This window comes from Sus scrofa, chromosome 18 (assembly GCF_000003025.6).
Source record: "Sus scrofa isolate TJ Tabasco breed Duroc chromosome 18, Sscrofa11.1, whole genome shotgun sequence".
NCBI classification, from domain to species: domain Eukaryota; kingdom Metazoa; phylum Chordata; class Mammalia; order Artiodactyla; family Suidae; genus Sus; species Sus scrofa.
Genome location: NC_010460.4, coordinates 45,754,076 through 45,774,275, shown reverse-complemented (window position 1 = coordinate 45,774,275; position 20,200 = coordinate 45,754,076). Strand labels below are relative to the sequence as shown.

General features: G+C 39.4%; 1 protein-coding gene across 5 annotated transcripts in view; it reads right to left on the bottom strand.

Annotated features, from left to right (window-relative positions):
- Nucleotides 1-20,200, bottom strand: part of SKAP2 (src kinase associated phosphoprotein 2) — a 176,820-nt gene that overhangs the window by 39,473 nt on the left and 117,147 nt on the right. For all 5 annotated transcript variants that reach the window (XR_002340310.1, XR_002340309.1, XR_002340311.1 and 2 more), the window contains exon 10: nucleotides 5,188-5,265. Coding sequence is in view for 2 of the 5 variants with exons in the window: in XM_021078833.1 (XP_020934492.1) it covers nucleotides 5,188-5,265 (78 nt within the window). In the remaining 3 variants the exon portion in view is untranslated. The remainder of the gene's footprint in view (nucleotides 1-5,187; nucleotides 5,266-20,200) is intronic.

Below are 20,200 nucleotides of genomic sequence, written 5' to 3'. Positions count from 1 at the left end.
ACAATTCCAGCTCTTGTCTTTAGGGACTTGTGTACCCAAAGCCTCTCCAAGTGATTTCTAAAATATTTTAGGAACTTTGAAATCGCCAGTGCCAAAGCTGCATTTTTCATGATTTCTGTCAGCCCCAGTTTACGACATTAGGCTCTGAATAAACATGCAACATACACTGGAGTTATCAGCTCATCCTTCTAACAGCATAAGCACAATGGATGTGATGTGCTCAAACTGCCATACAGACCATTAACTGATTGATTATTTAGCGCTCTCGCTCTGTAATACCACAATAAACTGGGTAATAAATGCTTTGTCACTTATACAATGTGGGTCTCCTGAAACACAGCATAGAGTTAAATACACTGGATGCTTTTGTTACACTGAAAACCGTTTCCTGTTTTTAATTTCATGATAATTGAGTTTTGATGAGTTAACACAAAAAGAATGCAAGTAACATCAATAAGATGTCCGTGTATTCACTAACCAGGCAGAACATACACGTGCTGACAACTTCCGTCACTGGAATGTCATCTTTGAATTCTGAGGGGATAGCTGCGGAGACACATGCTGGATTGGGGTTGTCATCTTAGTTCTGTTCTATGGCTCTCAAACAGCAGGCTCCTTGGCAAGTCCCACACAACCAGTCACACTAGCGGGTCCTGAGGACGTTTGTCTTATTACACATGGTTTGTGAATTACTCAACGTGTTAAGTTTATTAGAAATTTCAAAAATTCTCTTTAGTATCTGAAACATTCTTTAAAGCTGAAAAGAAAATCTGAACAATGCAGGGTCTGTTTGTTTAAGAAATAAGACGCTGATTTTCAATTATATTTTTAAGAAAATAAACAAGGACCAGAATACTCAATCGAGTGAAATCCTTCTATTAATTTTTTTCTCTTATTTTCGAAGAATTAACAGAATATTTTCTATTAATTTTTTTCTCTTATTTTCGGAGACAGGGAGGAGAGGGAAGGAAGGGGGCAGAGAGAGACAGACACCTTATTGACTTCTCCACTCTAGCATCTGAGCGCTCATCACAGAAGCCAGCAGGGACCTACACAAGCCTGGGAATCCAACCAAGAGCTAAGAATGCCCGTGGCCATCGTACATTACATTTCCCCACCCCCTCCAAGCATCTATTATGTAAATTCTATGAATGGACACTAGAGGGCGCTCTGGCTGGACGGATCATGCCAAACATTGTCAATTCTTTTTTAGAAAAAAATTACTTAATAATAAAGTGACTGATTTCCTTTAAAAACCACTTATTTAGACAAATAGAGATTTAGAAGTTGAAACATTCTAGTCAGATTAAATCAACTGCTAACTGGGTCAAATGTTGCGCCCCATGCAGTCTGTCAGTGTCAGTTTAAAAGTCAAGGAATTAGAGCAAAGAGAGGATGACATCATTTCACATGCGAGGCCCTCCCCGCCTCAGTCACTGGCCAGGAGGTAAAAGGATCTAAATGGCTGGGCTCCCCAGTCGAGGCTCCTGTGTGCTCCCCATGCTGCTCAGCCTCAGGCTTGACTCCAAAAGGTTGAAGAAACACAACTTGGGCTAAAACCTAGAGAAGTTTTGGCTTAGCTCGAGCATCCCAGTGGGTTCTTCAGCTGTTCACCTGCTCTTTCCTTTTTCAGATTCTCTCACAATGGTTTTTCATTCAGTAGATTTTTTTTTAAGAGGTGTGGGGAAGAAGGAAGGAAAAGAAAAGTAAATGGTGATTCTAACACATAATCGCAGCACTTTGGGGTCTCTCTCCCCCTCGATTCGCTTGGTGAAACTCCCATTAACACTAATGGGAGTTATAGGAGCACAGGAGGGAAGGGAGACCCCCACCGTGTGCAAGATGCATCTCTCCCTAGATGTGCATCCCGGGCATTTCATTAAATCTCATGGCTGCAAAGAGGCAACAGAGCCAGCGATCTGGCAATCCTGGGAAAAAGATGCATTTTCTACTGTGATTTCTACAATCTTGATGATGATGTTACCCAAAGACCAGCCTCATTTCTGTGTCCCCCATGTGAGCTCTGTTAAAAAAATTAGGTTGTTCAGATCACATGGTTACCTGTAAACACAATTTACTATTCTATCTACTTCAGCGTGCAATGTAAGTTATGATGCAGAAGAAGCAGCTGGGGAGAAAACCTCGCCATGTATGTTTATTGGCCTTGGTCTCCTCAGGAAAGCGATGTCAAATTCTTCATATGAATTTCTAGACAAAAAAATTAAGAATTATCTTGTTCCTTAGAGAGCAGCAAGCTCCTCTGGTTTACCTTTCTAAATTTCAAGTGTGCCTAAAATACACAAAAAATTGAATCGTTACAGCCTTAGAAGCACAGAGGGGTCACAAAAGTTAACGCTAAAACTGAAAACTAATCCCTGTGAGCTGTGTTTTTTAAAAACAACAATGGCAAAAAAATTAGGATGGGCTATAATGTCATAAACCACAGATAAGATTACAATCTGGGTTTAAAGGTTTCATTGTCTTTACTGCATGAACTAATTTTCCTATTCTGTCCACATCATGATCTATGTTTTCAAAATTACCCCCCCCAACCTTTTTCATTACGTTTCTTGTCCTGAGAGGCACATGTGGTTAAAAAAGGTAAAAAAGGAAAAAAATATTGTGAAGGATAGAAACAATGTAATTGCTCCTGTAAGTTAAACGTGCAAAACCAGATCATTGGGCAATGATAACAGAACTGTTATGAAAGTATAAGCTAAACACTGGAATACTTACTTTTGCCAAAATGAAAAGATTTTTAAAACATGAAGGCAGGAGTTCCCGTCGTGGCGCAGTGGTTAACGAATCCGACTAGGAACCATGAGGTTGCGGGTTCGGTCCCTGCCCTTGCTCAGTGGGTTAAGGATCCGGCGTTGCCGTGAGCTGTGGTGTAGGTTGCAGACGCGGCTCGGATCCCAAGTTGCTGTGGCTCTGGCGTAGGCCGGTGGCTACAGCTCCGATTCAACCCCTAGCCTGGGAACCTCCATATGCCGCGGAAGCGGCCCAAGAGATAGCAACAAAAACAACAAAAAGACAAAAAAAAAAAAAAAAAAAAAAAAAAAAACATGAAGGCAGTGGATGACACATGCAGAAATAAGATAATAGGGAATCTCTCCTTGGGTCGCGTTATAGGTTTAAGAACGATTTTAGAAAGGTATGCATGGTGCACAATGTTCAAAAATAGAAAATGGAATCTTTATTTTTATATATATAAAATATATGCAGGTTATATAAGCTTGAACATGAAAGAAGTTTTAAGAAATACAAGATTAATTTTGTTTTTGCTTACATGTTTTACATTAGAAGAGTCTGAAAACAATTTTTTTAGCAAAATCTGATGTGAAAAATAAAGAACATTCTTGAGTAAGGTTAGAAGTTCACATCATGTGATGCTCAGCAAGATAGTAATACCCTTGTCAACTCACTGCCCTGCCCGGCAAACAAACTTCTAGTGTTACGTCTTTGACAGCCTGGGGAGAGCAAAGGTCACTGCTATGCAAAAGCATTAAAACTGTTGCTTGAAAAGAATTTCATGTCACTAAAGATAAGAATTATTGCAGTGCTTTACAGCTATGGCATGAAAAGCTAGATCTCCTTATTGCGTTCCTTTGAGGAAAAACGGATTTCTTTCTTCCTTCCCTCGAAGGCAAAATTTTGAGAGATGGTTACCTTAAAAGGGTTTTTGAAAAACACAATTTGCTTTAAGCCAAATTACTTATATTTGGGGAAAGAAATATCTGTGTGGGTCGACCTCCCACACCTGCATGGAAATTTTAAAAAAAGAGAACGACATGCTTCTGGCAGCAGCCTCACAATGCACATAACAACACGTACACACTTAAACTGCTCTGGAGCATCGTCCTCCAGGTCTCCCTGAGCCTGGCTGTCTGCAGCTGCATTCTGCAGGACCAGAGTACTCAGGTCGAGGGGGTTCGGTCTCGCTTCCTCTCTGCAAAGAGCAAACCAAAACCTTTTGCAGCAACTTGCTCCTGCTTTCCTGTCCAGGTCCGGAAATTGGGCCTCTGTTTCCTTGCCACATGTCACAGTAGGAAGGTCTCTGGAAAGCTACTTCCTGACCACACACTTCTTGTCCACCCTGCCCCTGACAGCTCGGAAGAGTGATGTGTGCACATATCAGAGAGGGGAGGTGACCCCCAACTGGAGCTCTTGGCAGGACATGGGACGATATGGCAGACCTTGCCCCAGCTGACATGTGGCTATGAAGAGGTGTAAAGTCCTGATAAGCAGGCAGCCCTTCTCTTCTTTCCGTGTAAAATAATTGCTGGTTTATCAAAACTAACCTCATGCTTGCACTACAGATACGGTTTATCTCTTGCTATTTGGAAATAACAACCAGCCAGGAAAGTTGCCCATATCATGTGATTTTGTGCACAGCATGTGGAGCTATTTTTCCAGGCTCAGTCATAATTAGTACTTGGGGCCATGTGCCAAGTGGAAATGGATAAGGGGAATATCCTTCCTAGGCTTCGAGGCCACCAGTGTCCTTTTCCAATTTTTAAGCTGCTGTCACTGGACGCTGGCATTTCTTACCCAATTCATTTGCTTTCTGCGTTAATCATATGCAATGAAGATATGCATGGCCAACATTTAAACAGGCTGCAGATCAATTAGCAGTCTTAAGTTTATCTGATTTTTATCAAAGAAGACAGAGCTGTGGGTCGATTGTCAGAGCCTGTGTCAAGTTGACCTTTTCAGAGATGTCTACATTGCCAGTCCCCTGGGCAACTTGTTGTCCCCTGTTAGTCTCTGAATGGCAGAAGTCTGTTCTGCTCAAGCACAAAGTATACACAGATGTCTATATTACATTCTTAGAGGTTTGACAGCAACTGCATGTTGTATCTATAAACTGTCCTTTAGCAGTGACACTTCCTCAATGATGATAAGCTAATTTATGCAACTAAATCTCCTTTGTGCAGAAATGAAAGCTAATTGAGTCATTACAAAGTAATTCAGGAAGGAATACCTTGTATAAATTGGCTTACTTTATAAATCCTTCTCAAGTGGTTTTCATGCATCCTAAATGGGACTAAGCGGCTTATCGGCCATAAGATATCCAGACCCAAGGAGCCGACTTGAGGGGGCGAGTACACGGCTTTAGAGCAGTAAGAACGTGCGTGAGAGGAAAATGAGCGAAACCCAGAAACCCAAATACGCACCACTCCTTACCTGTGGTGTGATGAACGCTGTCCTGACTCATCTTCCTCTGTCCCTCCTCCTTCTCCGGATCACCTTCCTCTTCCTCCTCTGTAAACAAATGGCAACGTAAATGGTACATCGCGGGGTTTCCTCGGGGAGAACAACACAGGACTCACCCCAACCGAAGAGCTAATGGAAAAGGTTCTAACACACAAATATTCCCCGTCAGAGAATGAAACCCCTCCACGTTCACAGCCCGGCCTCAATAATCTGAAGCGGAACAAATAAACCTTGAGGTCTTTCCAAATAGCAATCGGACTGGCTGGCTTGAGAAACTTGAAGATATGTACTAATGTTTCGCATCTTTGTTTAAATGCTTACAGCAACTCATCCGGAACAATCTTAAGTCCAGAAAAGCCCTGCAAATCCAATAAAAATGACACCCAGCATTCTATGGATGGACCACATCATTAGCTGGCACGAGGGCTACAGGTAAAATCCTGGTCCTTCGACATCTGCACAGCAAAGAGGAAATGTGTGATATAAAAGGCAGTTAGCCTGTACGTCCTTAATTAGGTATCAGGTTCTTCATGCTGTCTCCCTCGATCATCACAGGAGGATGCTAGAAGGATCCTCACCCTTCAAGGTGATGCCTCCCAAATCACACTGAGGACCCACTGTGTCATACATCGCAGCAGATGCTAAGACTGCATAGGTAAACGTTTTCAAATCCTCATTTTACACAAAAACAAATTGAGACTCAAAAAAGTAATCTCCAATGTTTGTTATTCAAACTCAGTTTTGTGATTACAAAGTCCCATTTTTTTTTTATCCTGCATGTATTCATACATATCCTTGTATTATTTCACTCCCACCACACTCCCTCCCCAAGTCATAGGAAGAAAAATCATAAGACGAAACGGGAGGAATTTTAAAGAGTCAATAGACAGTGCCTTCTACATGAAAGAAATATTAATTACATGACCACCTCCCCATCTAAGGATTTACACACCATTTAGAAATATTTAAGGCAGAACATTTGAACAAAACGGCATGTAAAAGGACAACTGGGTTCAAAAAGAGTCATAACTTCAAAAAAAAACTTACGCTTTAAAGAAACATATACTGACAAATACAGAGACAGTCTTTGTGACTAATTCATTGACTATTAACTACCTGGAAGAGAGAGGTTCTACCAGAAAGGCGAGGAGAGCAGGAAGCTTCTGTCTCAGGAAGCTGCCAGCGCGAGGGGACAGAATGACTGTTCTAGACCCAAAGGAAAATGGGATAAAGGGCATAAGACCTGACCTGCGAGGCCCAAGGTCCTGAAGGAGGGCAGAGGAGAAACCAGCCACGTTACATGGAGACGTGCAAAGGCTCCGAGGGACGGAGAGACTCTGAACAAGGAGAGATGCGAAGGAGGAAGTTTCCAGACAGAGGGAGAGGCATGGACAAAAGAACAAGGTATGAGCATATTCGTTTCAGCTGAAGAAGGTGGCTCTCCCGTGGGGAGAGAGCAGACGGAGGACCGTGCTGGTCATTTGGGCAAAGCATTGAAGATCCGTGAACATCCTGCCATGGCCTTCAGGCTGTTACACCTTTGGGGAGGAGGAAGAGCCCCAGAAGATGTCTGAGCCGAGGACCGAGGTTGCTCGAGGAGTGGCTGCCGGATCCCATCGTCCCAGACAGCCTGGAGGAGGGGTGCGGGGAGAGACCACTCCCAGTCTGGCTACAGGGGAAGTTAGTCCTGGACAGAAGGGGCCGAGGAAATGAAAGGAGATGGTTCTGCGAGGGAAAGGAACCGGAAAAGATAAACTGTCTGACTGGACGTGGAGGGCTAAGGGAAAAGAACAGCAATCAAGGATGACTCCAGCTTTGAGCTTAGTTAACTGAGAAAGGGCAATGCCGTTACGAAAAAGAGAATAGCCAAGATAAGCTATTTTGCTGGGGGAACACAAGGAGTTGGGTTTCTGACACGAGAGCTTTAACATGCTGGTGGGGCAACCAAGAGATGTCCAGAGGCAATGGGAAAATCTGGCAGAGAGGTCAGGGGTCAGGACAGCAGATGTAAATTTAGAAGTCTCATGCAAAGTTTAAAGTGGTGATTAATAAAAACCAGCATTGACATCAAGGTTGAGAGTGACTGTACTTAGAAGACAATTATAACTGTTCTATTTTTTTGGTAACTTGAGGCAAATAAAAGAATGAAAGCTCCAATGTAAGGAACAGCTGGAAATCATTGGCAGTTTATACTTATTAAGTCGAAACTAATATTAGCAATTTAATATGGTTGAGATAGTAATTAATACACAGAAGACCTAGTAAAAAGTCTCATACTTAATCCCGTCTCTTTTCTTTTCAACAATTATCTCACTTATGCCAAACTTGAAGGACTAGTTATCACAAACGGAGCTGAAGCTAGTGTGACCCCTAGCCAGGGAACTTCCATATGCCACAGGTTTGGCCCCAAAAAGAAAAAGCTCTTGTGCCCAGGTAAATTAAGCACCCACCAACCTCAGGATGATACGAGGGTCAAAAAACAAACAAAACACCAATCAAACAAAAAAACAACCCCCCCAAAAAACCCACTCTCTTTCTCCTTTTCAAACCTAGTACTGATATTTTTAGGTCAAAGCTGTCTCTATTTTTACATCAAGTTTTCTTAACAACAGTCAAACAACTCATTTTATCTTAGGCTAACAGTACAAACAGCTTCCATATAGAAGACAACAAAATCAAATTTGGTATGTGTATTCTTTTTTAGTCTAGGGGAAAAAAAACCTCATACTGAACGTTGAATAGAATTTGGTTTAAGGGAGATATTCAAGAAATACTAAGTGAACAAATGGATTCAAAAATGATGAAAATAAACCCTACAACTATATTCATTTATTAACAGAGCAAATCACTCCATACCACTCAAAAAATACATAAGGACAAGTGACAAAAATTCTAGGCAATAATCACCTTCACAATAAATTAGAAATATACACACATACTGTTTCATTTAGGTTTATTATTAAACGTATTTTATTTGGGGTTGAGGTACGATGTCATTATAAAGTACTAATTAATACCTCAAATAGTCAGTGTTTGTAGGTTAATATATTCCATTCAACATTTTAATAACAGTAAACAAAAACAGCTCAGCTATGCAGTAAAATCCATCAAACCACACAGATGGTTATAAGGTTTTCATTATGTGGTTACCATAGCAATCATATTGCAAATCTGGAAGCTTCTTGCAAATAAGCAGCTTGTATTTACATGCCTCTCAGCTGCAGCACAAAACTCTTCAACATGTGAAGTTATTATTCCAATCACACATTGTTAGAAGAATCATCAGGAGATTTTTTTTGATCAGATAAGATGAAAATAACAATAAAGTGAACTAACTGCAGAAGATAATTCAGGCACAGTTTTACATTTACTAAACTAACCAACGAGTATTAAAAAGGTTCTGAGTCATTGAAAGGTTTTAACATTAAACCCCATCAAAAACATAAACCCTCTAAGAGCAATCGGACCCTAGAGAATGCAAAAGCTTGAACTCTACTCTCACTCTTCTTTTTAATGGATACTTAGCCTTCTTTCTGAGATGAACAAAGAGAAAAAAATAGACCAGAAAATTGAGTCTTCCCAAATCTTTTTAGGATGACTACCATTTAAGGAAATGCTTACTGTGGGAAAAGTCAAGACCTTTTTTTTCCCTGCTAGATTAATCAATTTAATTTACAAATTGATCCAGTTCCATAACAGATGGATTATTACCCTAATAAGGACCACAGATCTGTCCAGCTATGCAGTTTTTACAAAATGGCTATTTCGGGCTTACTAATGTCTTTTCCTAAGGATAAATAGCCAAAAAAGAAAAGTGATAAGCAAATGACATGTACAGCTGACATGGCTTGAAAAAGGCTAAAGACAATTTGTTAGCACCAAACCAGCGTGTATGATGTTCGCATCAGGGCTGAAGATGGATTTCATCCTGTCTTCCAGGGAGAAGAGGAGGACAACACAAGAAAATCTTTGACTCACACAATGACTACCTTTCTCACTAAACACCTTCAGAAAACAGCTCAACTGAACGACAATGTATTTTAAAGACATAAAACACAGACCCAAAGTAAGGCTCTGAAATAGAAGCTGGGTTTAGATCTCTGCCTGCCTAGGCTTCATCTGATTATGTAACTATGTATTTATCTCAAGAAAAGTTAATATTTATTGCTTAAATGTTCACATTCTATGTGTTTATATCCATTATAACACTAAATCTTCATAATAATTCTATGAGGTAATAATAGGTACTTTTATCTTATGGATGCAAAAAAATATAACTTACAAAGCTGAATAACTTGTTTAGGTTCATTCATCCAGTTAGAACAAGAGCTGGGATTTAAACTTTCACATCTGCCACTGATGCCCCAGCTCTAAACCATGGTGCTATTTCCTTGATCTTTATTAAAATCTCCAGTTTATAGATACTTTTTTATTTTTGCTAATATTTTATTTGAATATTGGCTGTTTGTGGACCTGGAAAACATTTTCACATATGCGGTTATATTCTGTCCAACCATAGCACTGTTTTGAAGTTCATCTTAGGTTAAGCAATCCTTTCAGTGATGATTTAGAAACAGAATTTCCAGTTGCCATGCCCCAGACATGCTAAGACCTGGGGCACACTGGTGGAAGAGCTGCTAGAGAAGTGAAAGAGTAGAGTCTGGGATATGCGCAAGGGAATTTAAAATTATAACAATGAGGAAAAGTGAGTTCCTTAAGGGCCCATAAGCCCTGGATTAATGGGAACTTAAAATATGACACTTTTAAAGGGCTCTCTTAGTTAACAAACTGACATGTAGTTTATAGCGATGAGACATACTTCTATAAAGATTTAAGCATGTGCCTCTTAGTGTTATACTAAGTTCAAAATGAAAAGAAAGATAAAGATGCCTGAAAGGGCAGAGTCATGTTTACTCTCCTGGAAATTAGGCAACCGGGGCCTGTTGTTAAAAGTCATGTAACCTTGAAATTCTTCCTAATCCTCAGTGTCTTCTCTGTAAAGTAGAAAGAATGATGGCTAATCTGCAGCATTTTGAACAGGATTTGGGGAGGACAGTGAGATAATCAGACTTCTCAGAGGGGGAAAAAAATCCACAATTAGCATGCAATATTAAGTTCATTACCTAAGGAGCTAGGTGTTTTGCAACCATTTATTAATTTAGCAACCAAGAAGATTAATATGATAAACGGCAATAAAATAAATAATACCTGTTCAATCACACAATCTAATTTTCAACCCTGACATTGTATTCTTATAAGGTTTACTGTGGAAAGTTATCACTGCACTTAAAAAGCAAAAAGAAATGCCCATCGGAGTATAGTAAATTTCTGTAATATAATACTAAAATTCATAACATACACAAATCTGAAAACACAAAAACAATGATTTTTCACAGCTATTAAACTTGTTAACATCGTGGTTGGGATGTTGGGGGAAAAAACCTCAATTTCAAGCAAGGAGCTCATTTGACAGACCTGGGGGAAATCTTAGAAGGAAAGACACCTTAGCTATAATCCAGTTCAACTTCCTTCTTTCATTAAAGGGAACCAAACTGGGGTGTTGAATGACTGGACCAAGGTCATGGCACTTGCTCCCTGCTCTTTTCTCCTTGCACTGCCTTCTATGCAACGTGCACTGCAGACACTTCTGAAAGAGTCTTCCACGCTAGCTGCACCTCTCTGTTCAGGAGCAGGAGCACACTACACACACTTACACAGACTCTACAGGCAACTATGCAGGCAAAGAAAGTACATAGGTTAAAAAAAAGGTTTTTACTAGGCCAGATTCCATCTGCCAGAAGCTACTGGGAGTCAGAAAATGATCCTATTCCTACAGAGTACTAGACATGGGGAAATTATGAAATGTGACTCCTCCTGTCTCACTGTATTGCAGTCACTGCATGCGATAATGTGAAATTCTTCGAACCATTCCACAAAGCTCACACTTTTAGCTTCTGAAGTAAAGTTTACAATAAATTCTACAATATTAAAATTCTTTTAACCCAAGAAGGTCCAAATTAAAGTACTTCTCAGTCATAGTAACCTCTATCTGGCTCTGTACAATTACAGTTTGCTACATATGAGTTCTTTTTTAAAATTTAAATTAACATTTTTTTTCTAATTATTCTTGTTACAAAACCTATCTGTTCATTGCTGGAGGTAAAAAAAAATAGTGATAAGCAAAAAGGAAAAAAAAATTTTAAGTCATCAAAGATTTAAGCATAACCGTTATTAACACCATGCACATCTCCTTCCAGAACCCTTTATTCAGCTTCTGGGGTCTTTTAAATTCTCATTTTTAATATGAACATCCCAAATGTATATGTATCTCATTATCCCCAGACATTTCTTGATGAACTACATATGTATTTCATTGTAAACTGCTTTGATTCCATTCCTTTTCAGAGAGTAAAATGTTTCATCTCGATATAGATTTTGGTTTGTTTTAAATTTTATTCTGTAAAAAATGCTATCTAATAATAAATAAGCTGTTCGTTTAATTGTAACATGGCTGTTTTATAAGGAACTGTCTGCCATAACCTTAGGAAAAAGGCAGATCTATGAATGGAGAACTCATCTGTTACAGGCTTTGGCTCTGTTTCCTCTGCCTGCTTATGCAAATACACTCACTTTCTTCGTGTGCACTGCACCTTAACCTCATTTTCAAGCATCCAAGAAAGAAAAATCGCAGGCCCAGAGAGGAACCATCACCCATTTGACGTCTGGTTCCATATCCCGTGCACCAGAAGTGGTTTCCAAAACCCTTTTGAGGGGTAGAGGGTCTATGAGGTCAAAACCATTTTCATAATAAAATTAAGGTAGTTGCCTTTTTCATTGTGTTAACATTAGCCCTGATGCTGCAGAGCAATGATGGGTAAACTGCTGACACCTCAGCATAAATCAACACAGCGGCACCAAACTGTCACTGTTTTCTTCACTGCCCTCCACCAGCATTAAAAACAAGCAAGCCAATTTCACCTGAGAATTTCCTTAATTACAAATTATTATTTTCATTTAATATCAACCTTGAATACAGGTCTCTCTAATATTCTATGAGACAAAATCAGAAGAAGGCATAAAGCACGGCTGTTGCATCTCCAGATGTGGAAGGGATTAAGCGGCAGGCTGAACCAGCTGCTCTTTTCATAGAACATCGTATTTACTTGAAAGAATGACTGACAGACAAACGTGGTTCCTCAGACTTAAGAATCTGGCAGGCATTTCCTCAAAAACAAACTGAGTTTGATATTTCAATGAAAACAACTGACATTTATTGCCAATGATAAAATCTGAACTTTCAAGCAAAATTAGAATTTTATAAACTTATATCTCGGAATGTGAGTTTGACAGCTTCTCAGTATTTAAAGATGTTTCGAATGAGATTGGTGCTGATATTAATGAATGTGGTGTTTTAACTCGGTCATAATTGTGTCAATATTTCTGTATTGACACAATACAGAATAATGTATATGAAACCAATATTTTCCAACTGACCACTGCATGATGGGTAAAAGATCCCTTCAAAGTACAAGAGAGTCTCCTGAATTTTGCTAGAACAGTGTGCAAAACCCTCATTGATATGGTTTAGGATTCCACACTACAATCAGCCTTTAACTATCAGCTGTCAAGTTTGGGTACAGGATCAAAGAATACCTGGGATGACCTGCAAGGACTATGAAAATGCTTTCTTACTAGTACCCATCTTTACGAGGCTGGATTTTCTTCATATTCAGACTGTACTTAGCCAGGGCTGTGCCATGGGTCAGGTTCTCCTCCCCAGCTCTGCCTTCCTCACTCTCATACTAGGGTAGCTCCCATGATCCTCACGATAAATCTACGTCTAACCTCAGCGAACTCTTCAGATGCTACAACTTCTCACTCTTTTTGAAGAGTTCACAGTTTAATTGCTACATGGCTCACGTCGAACCTCTCCGTCACCTGTGTGCTTCCCTCAAAAGCAGTGCCCGTCATTCAGTGATTTCCTTCACAAGTTGTCTTGTGATGTTGTCTCACCGGGACCAGAGGATAAACGAAATTGCTACTCATCTTCAGGTCAGGGCTCAAATGTCCCCTGAATCAGGGTGTTTTTCCCAAACCCCTCCAGGCGCTGGCCACTCTCCCTTGGTGCTCGCACAGCCTTAGTTATAGTACCGGCCTCCACTCTTGTTCCCTCACAGAGTATTATAAATATTTGTCTACTGGTCTACTTTCTTGCAAGTGCGAACTCCCCAAAGGCAGATTTATATTACCACAGCCTAACACAGGGGCTGGAACAAAATATGTTCTCCATGAATATTTGTTGAATGAAAACTAAATGGATTTTGATTAGGTAGGTATTCTATTATAACCTCTTTGCTCATCCTGGGCTTCTCTTACCTCATCAATTTTATCAGGTAGAGGATAATTCTTGACAGAAAGGGAACAAATAAAATAGAAACAAAATTGTTTTCTTTGAATTATTTCCCCTAATAACTTTCAGAAACAAACAAAACCAATTATACACTTCTTTGTTATCTTTAGTGTAATTTACACATTTTAGCTATTTTCATATTTTGTTTAGTTTTTTGGCCATTTCACAGTTCATATATGTCACTTTAAAAGTCACATTCATTGATAGATTCTAGCTTAAAGACATAATATATTTCAGTTTTTCTCCCTTTTTTTTCTCATTGGGATCCTCTGAGACTAATTGATTAATTTCTATTCGATTTTAAAACATTTGTCTTAAATATCACACATGTGTGCCTATTTTTCCCTGAGTTTCCTTCCTAAAGTCTAGCAAATACGTCTGGTGGAGGCCAGTCCCCCCCGCCCCCAGCTATGATGGATTCTAAGAGGACTGCTTTTGTCTAATTTTTCCCATAATTAAATCTGGGTATAGCAGCAGTTTCCCTATTTATTTCCTATATCCTTCAGCCTGCCTCATTTTTAAATGTGCTACTTTCACATTTAAACTATATCTGAAGAAAGAAAAAGATGCAATGAACATGATTGTTCATCGCTTTTCCTCCCTCTCCGTACTCTAGGGTCAGTTCCTCTTGGTTGAGGATTGCTTGTTGCTCAATACTACAGAAACTAACCATCCTGACACCTGGCTCCGTGTGCCTCAGACATAAGAAGCCTGGAGGGTGGGAAGAGAGTCACCCTTGATCCCTCCTCCTGCCCCCCAACCCCCTGCCTTTGTGCTCAACTGGCTGTGCCTGAAAGTAACACCTACCAGCTGATTAGAAGCCAAGGAATGGAAGTGATCAGATACATAGTATTGAGTATTTAATATTTATAGAGCAATTATCAAATAAATTGCATTTTTCTATTATCACTACATGCTCCCTCTGCGATATGTAACTTTTACTTTGGGAATAGATAGTAGGAGCTACATCAACATCTCTGGGGTATCACTGTGATGTGTTATTGACCTAGACAAGTGGTTTTCAAATTTGGGCAGCCGTCGGGATTACCTGGAGGGCTTGTGAAAACCCAGGCTGCTGGGTCTCACGCACAGGGTCTGTTTCAGTAGATGTGGTGCCCAAGAATGTGCATTTCTAAAAATTTCCCAGTATATGGACCACACTTTGAGAACCACTGGCCTAGAGCCATATCTTCTGAGGCTTCCTTTCACAGAAAGTTTCAAGGGGTTTATGTTCTTTTTTTTTTTTTTCACTGAATAGAAGTACTCTGGAGAGTGCTGAATTTAATAATCACTAAATCCACTCTTTGTCTTCCCTAAGATGTTGTCTTTATCCACACAACTTTAAGGTGCTATCTTTTATTTTTATTTTTTTAATTACTCAATGGATTTATTACATTTATAGCTGTACCATGATCATCACAATCCAGTTGTATAGTATTTCCATCCCACAAGTGGTTTATGCCCTATCATTTTTTAAATGTATAAATAGAACATTGCATCTTGAAATGTCACTTGCCTTTTAAACTTCTAAATAGAGGTATACTTCACTAAGTAATACTAATATAAAATTAATTATAATAGAACTGGTAAAGCAAATAAAATTCACGTTGCACAAGGTCATATTACCTTCTTTGACCATCAGTATAAACTAGACAAGCTAATTTAAATCTCTGAACCTCAGTTTTCAATCTGGAAAACGAAATATGAACTCTACCTTAGAGAACTGTTGTGAGGATAAAATAAGCGGAAGCGGCCAGTACAATGCCCAGTGCATAGACAATTTATAACAACAGTGATTACGGCAATAATCTAAGGATTTACTGCGTACCAAGTACCATGCTGGCTGCTAAACTACACATAAAAATCTCATTCAACCCTCAAAACCCTATGAGGAGGGTACTGCTGTCATTTCCGTTTTCAGATGAAGAAACAGAGGCACAGAAACACGTAAGTAACTTGCTCAGCATAACACAGCTGTAAGAAATAGTGTCAGGATCTGAACCACAGCAGTCTGCCTCCAAAGCCCAAGTTCAAAAACATTGTGCTTCTTCTTCTCTTTCAATGTAAGACCTTGCACACATCACTTGTATCTGTATTTAATTAAACAGCACTTAAACCTAATGCCATAACATGCAACTTATGAGAAAGTTAATATTCATGATCTCATACTGACATATATTCTTATTTTTAACACTCTTCAATGACAAAATAACTTACCTAACTCTGAGAGTCTAAAAAAAAAAAAAAAAAAGGGAGTTCCCTTGAAAAATAGTGTACACTGCTGAAAAGCAGGAGAAGAGTCATGATTGTAATGGCTACAAAGAGTGAACAGCTCGGCTTTTGCCCCCTTCATTTTTCTTTCCATTGGAAGGCAGCTCGCAAATGGAAAAAATCATCTCCCATCACCTCCCTCTCAGAGACTGAATATGATGAAAAAACAGAAGAAGGCCAAGCCCTGAAGCAAGCAGAGCTGAGAGTAGCTTCTGTCCTAGCCAGGAGCCCCAGAAGATTGATTAATCCTGAGTAAGATAGCTCTAGTTCCTCACCACATTTGACTGTGGTAGGACATGAAAAATGCAGCAAATTAAAGCACTTTACATAGTACAAAAGAATGGCACTGTCAAAATACAAATTTCCATGCACCTATGAGGGGCTGTGCATGGACTTTCAGAATTATGTTTTTAAAGCATTTTCAACTCTAAGGCGAAAAGTATTTTTTGACACAAAAATTTATGATAAAATATGTTACAGTGCCTAGAAAATGAGAGATCTTCTAGAACTAGGATATTTCCATAGGGAGGACTTGCCAAAAGCAGCAAGGTGGAACCTGGGGGGAAGAAGGGGAGCTCAGGCACACAAAGTCCTTTTGATGGAGATCTTGATGTTCATTCCTGCAAAACAGGGTTTGATGTTCGTCAACGGACATAAGAAGAAAAAAACTGAGCTTAAAAAACCACCTTGGTTCAATTTGGGCCCCTCTAAAGGTATGGATGAACGCTCACTTGCAAAGTATCTCTTACTTAGACTGCAGACATAAGGCCAATACAAATAAAACGTCTGCTCTCATGTACAAGCGCCAGGGTGTTTTTAAGGTACGTGGCAGGCAAACCAGATCTTACAGCCTCACTCAACAGTGTTCCAGGGCAGCGGATGGAATAACCATGAACTCTGGAAAGACCAATCCCTGTCACCTTAGGGGCCTAGAGTCTAGGCAGGAAGAGTTGCTCCAAGACTAACTCCTAGTCTATCTTCCAGCAGCAACAAAAAAGCATTTTTGTTTTCTCATCCCCAAACCACAACCATTCAGATTTTTTAAAAGTTAAATAACGACATTTTACAAACTCTTCCTGGTATTTTTAGTTAAGATTAATGTTATCATTATATATATTAAAATGCAATTTAAGCCTTATTTCTAATTAAATAATGCAATCAAACACGTAAATTTAAGGGCATGCCCAACTATAGTACTAAAGGGTCCTTTCTTAGAGTAAATTGTTGATTTAAAGAGAACACATGAAATGACATATGAACTTTCTGGAATAGTCTCATTAGGAGAATAACGTTAACTATCTGAAGGTAGTTTAATTGCATGACTTATTTACACCTACTCTAAGTAATTCTCCGCCAGCTATTACAGAATTCAGGTCGTTATAAACAATTTTATCATATGATCCTCCCTTAGCTTGGAAAATAATTTGTGGATTGAAAAAACTCAAGAAGAAAAATTATCTCAATATAGTTCACTTTAGTGAGGAAATAGAATACACCACTTGGCATGTGTCCACAGGAAAAGTCTGGCTCCCAGATGCTTCTTGCCAGCCCACAGTGGATTCAACATTGTTTAAACAATGGACAGTGTGCACTCATAGCACTGATGACACAGTGACCAAAAATTCAGCAGGAGCCTATCTCATGGGTATATTCATATATTGAAAAGTGACATCAAAACAAAACAAATCATAGACATACTTCGCAAACAAGAAAGATTAAACTCAATTCAGTTAGGCTTTTAAAAAATACATGTCACCGAAACGACATTAAAATTTACAAGTGAGACTTGTTATACCACTGCAAAAAGTTCAAACAAATATATTAATGTGCTCTTTTATTGTATTACTAGTCTTGAAAATGAGAAATATAAACCCTAATTTGCTTTGTAATCCAAAGTCCAACAACTCTTTCCAGCAATCAATTAACTGTTTCCAGAGCTCATTCATTACAATCACACAATTTATATTAATATCCATGATTTCCTAAAGCCATACCTGTGGACAACAACTGTTTGTATTAGTCTGTACCAAATGAAATTCCTAATAATTTATCATTTCCGACCTCCAGAAACAATAACTTCATAAGGTTCAAGGATAAAATAAAACTTCAAAATTTTGACACTGAAGTGGTAGCCTAATTTTCTTAGAAACATCATAACATCTAAGGTCTTTATAACTGGTCCATACGTGTGTCATTGACTGGAATGATATACTTTCTAACCAGGAAGACTCTGAGTAAAATCTACATCCTACTGCAGCACATCCAAGTGTAAACAAAATACTGTTAATATTTAATGTGAAAGCAGCTGTCACCAATGTAGCCAACAGTGAAAAATCCGTGATACAAATAAAATTACTTTGATTTTCCCTATTTCCAGACGACAAGTTTCCTTGAGGTGATATCCTCTCTCTTAATAACAAACAACTTCTGTCGCATAATGTTTATGTCATGTAAATTTTGCAAATCAATAGTGCAAGAACTAGTTTGACTTTCTAGGAGAGAAAGTGATTGGTCAGCATAGGGAATAAAATAGATAGTTTAAATCAGAAGGACTTCATTTAATTGGAAAGCCAACCTCATTTTTTTTTTTTTTTTTTAGGGCCACACCCACGGCATATGGAGATCCCTAGGCTAGGGGTCGAATCAGAGCTGTAGCTGCTGGCCTACGCCACGGCCACAGCAAGGTCAGATTTGAGCCACATCTGTGAACGACACCACAGCTCACAGCAATGCCAGATCCTTAACCCACTGAGCAAGGCCAGGAATCAAACCTGCGTCCTGATGGCTACTAGCCAGATTCGTTTCCGATGAGCCACGACCAACCCCATTTTTAAGACATACTCTCAAGAACCATATTAACCTCATTCGACATGACCTCAAATGCAGATATGTAGTACTGCTAATTTATAGAACCGAACATACATTTGGGGATCTCTACTTTGAGGAATTATATACACAAATGTCATTTTTCCCCTAAATAGGAATAGGATCTAGCCATTTAGGATCACTTACTTCATAAATTCAGCAGCCATTTAAGACCTCTTCTATCATAAATTCGACACAAGATTTCTTGTCAAGAAGTAATTAATACTGAGTTATTGATTAATCAGACACCCAGCATGGGCCCTGCCTATAGTATACACTCAAATTTTTGTTTATTTGACTTGAATTAGTTTAGAAAACACTTATAATTAAGCCAAGTCTCTACTGTAGTGTTAATGCAATAATTGGTTACTTGTAACTAGGAATTCAACCTCCAGCAATGTGGTCCACAGGCTGAAACAGACCTGTCTCTCCCCACCTGCTTAAAGGGGAACACGGACCATTTACAGGGTGGGGTTAAGGCTGGAGTTTTAACATCTTCCTGGGTACAGCAGACGTGGCCTCAGGCCCAGGAGAAGCAAGGAGCTGGAAGCGAGACCCCCGCCAGCCCAGGGAAGACACAAGGAAGCTTTCTGTCTCTCCAGGCATCTGGATGGTGGTGGTCAACGGAGGAGGGAAACGGTTTCCTGTGAGAAATCACAGCCCCACGACTGTACAATGTGAGCTCCAAACATATACTATCCTCAAGTGTGGTATTTCCAAACCAAGAAATTTAGCATAAAAATTGCAAAACTCCTGGGGCTCTGAGAGAGCCAATGCAAAATCATCTTGCAGGAGCATTTCCAGAACCCAGGGCACACAGCACTCCTGCAGGGGCAGGAAGAAAACCTGATAAGCTGGCAATACTTGGAGCTGGCAGAAGAGGTGCCCAAGTAAACAGGCAGCCTCGGTGTGAGCAGCCCTAAACAAGTCAACACAGAGTGCTGCGGGAGCGCAGGGGAGAGCCAAGAAATTCAGAGGTCTAAGGAAAAGTGAATATTTCCCAAGCACCACTAAGCTAATGTTCAAGACCCAAACTGCACTGGTCTGGTCCCTTTGCTTTCACCCAATGAAGGATTGATCCCGCGTGAATATTTTCTGCGGCTTTGGACCATCTGGTTTTTAAAGTCTCAAGCAATGGGGTTTCTTCCACTACTTCCTTTGGAAAGTCTTCTTTTGTTGTTATTGGGGCAAAAAGAAAAAAAAAAAAAGGCTTAAATGCTGAGGGAACTTGGCAGTTGTCGTTAAAAATCTTTTTCTTTCTTATTAACTCTTTCTTAAATCTTTTCGTGAATAAAAATTGCCTTCTTTCCCTACCACATGAATATGCTATTATTGGGCCTCTTCCAAACATACCAAGTTACCCCATCTAAATATTTTTTTTTTTTTAAAGATCTTCATTTAATGAACTCCTGGCCTTGGGTGTGCTTATCCTCACCT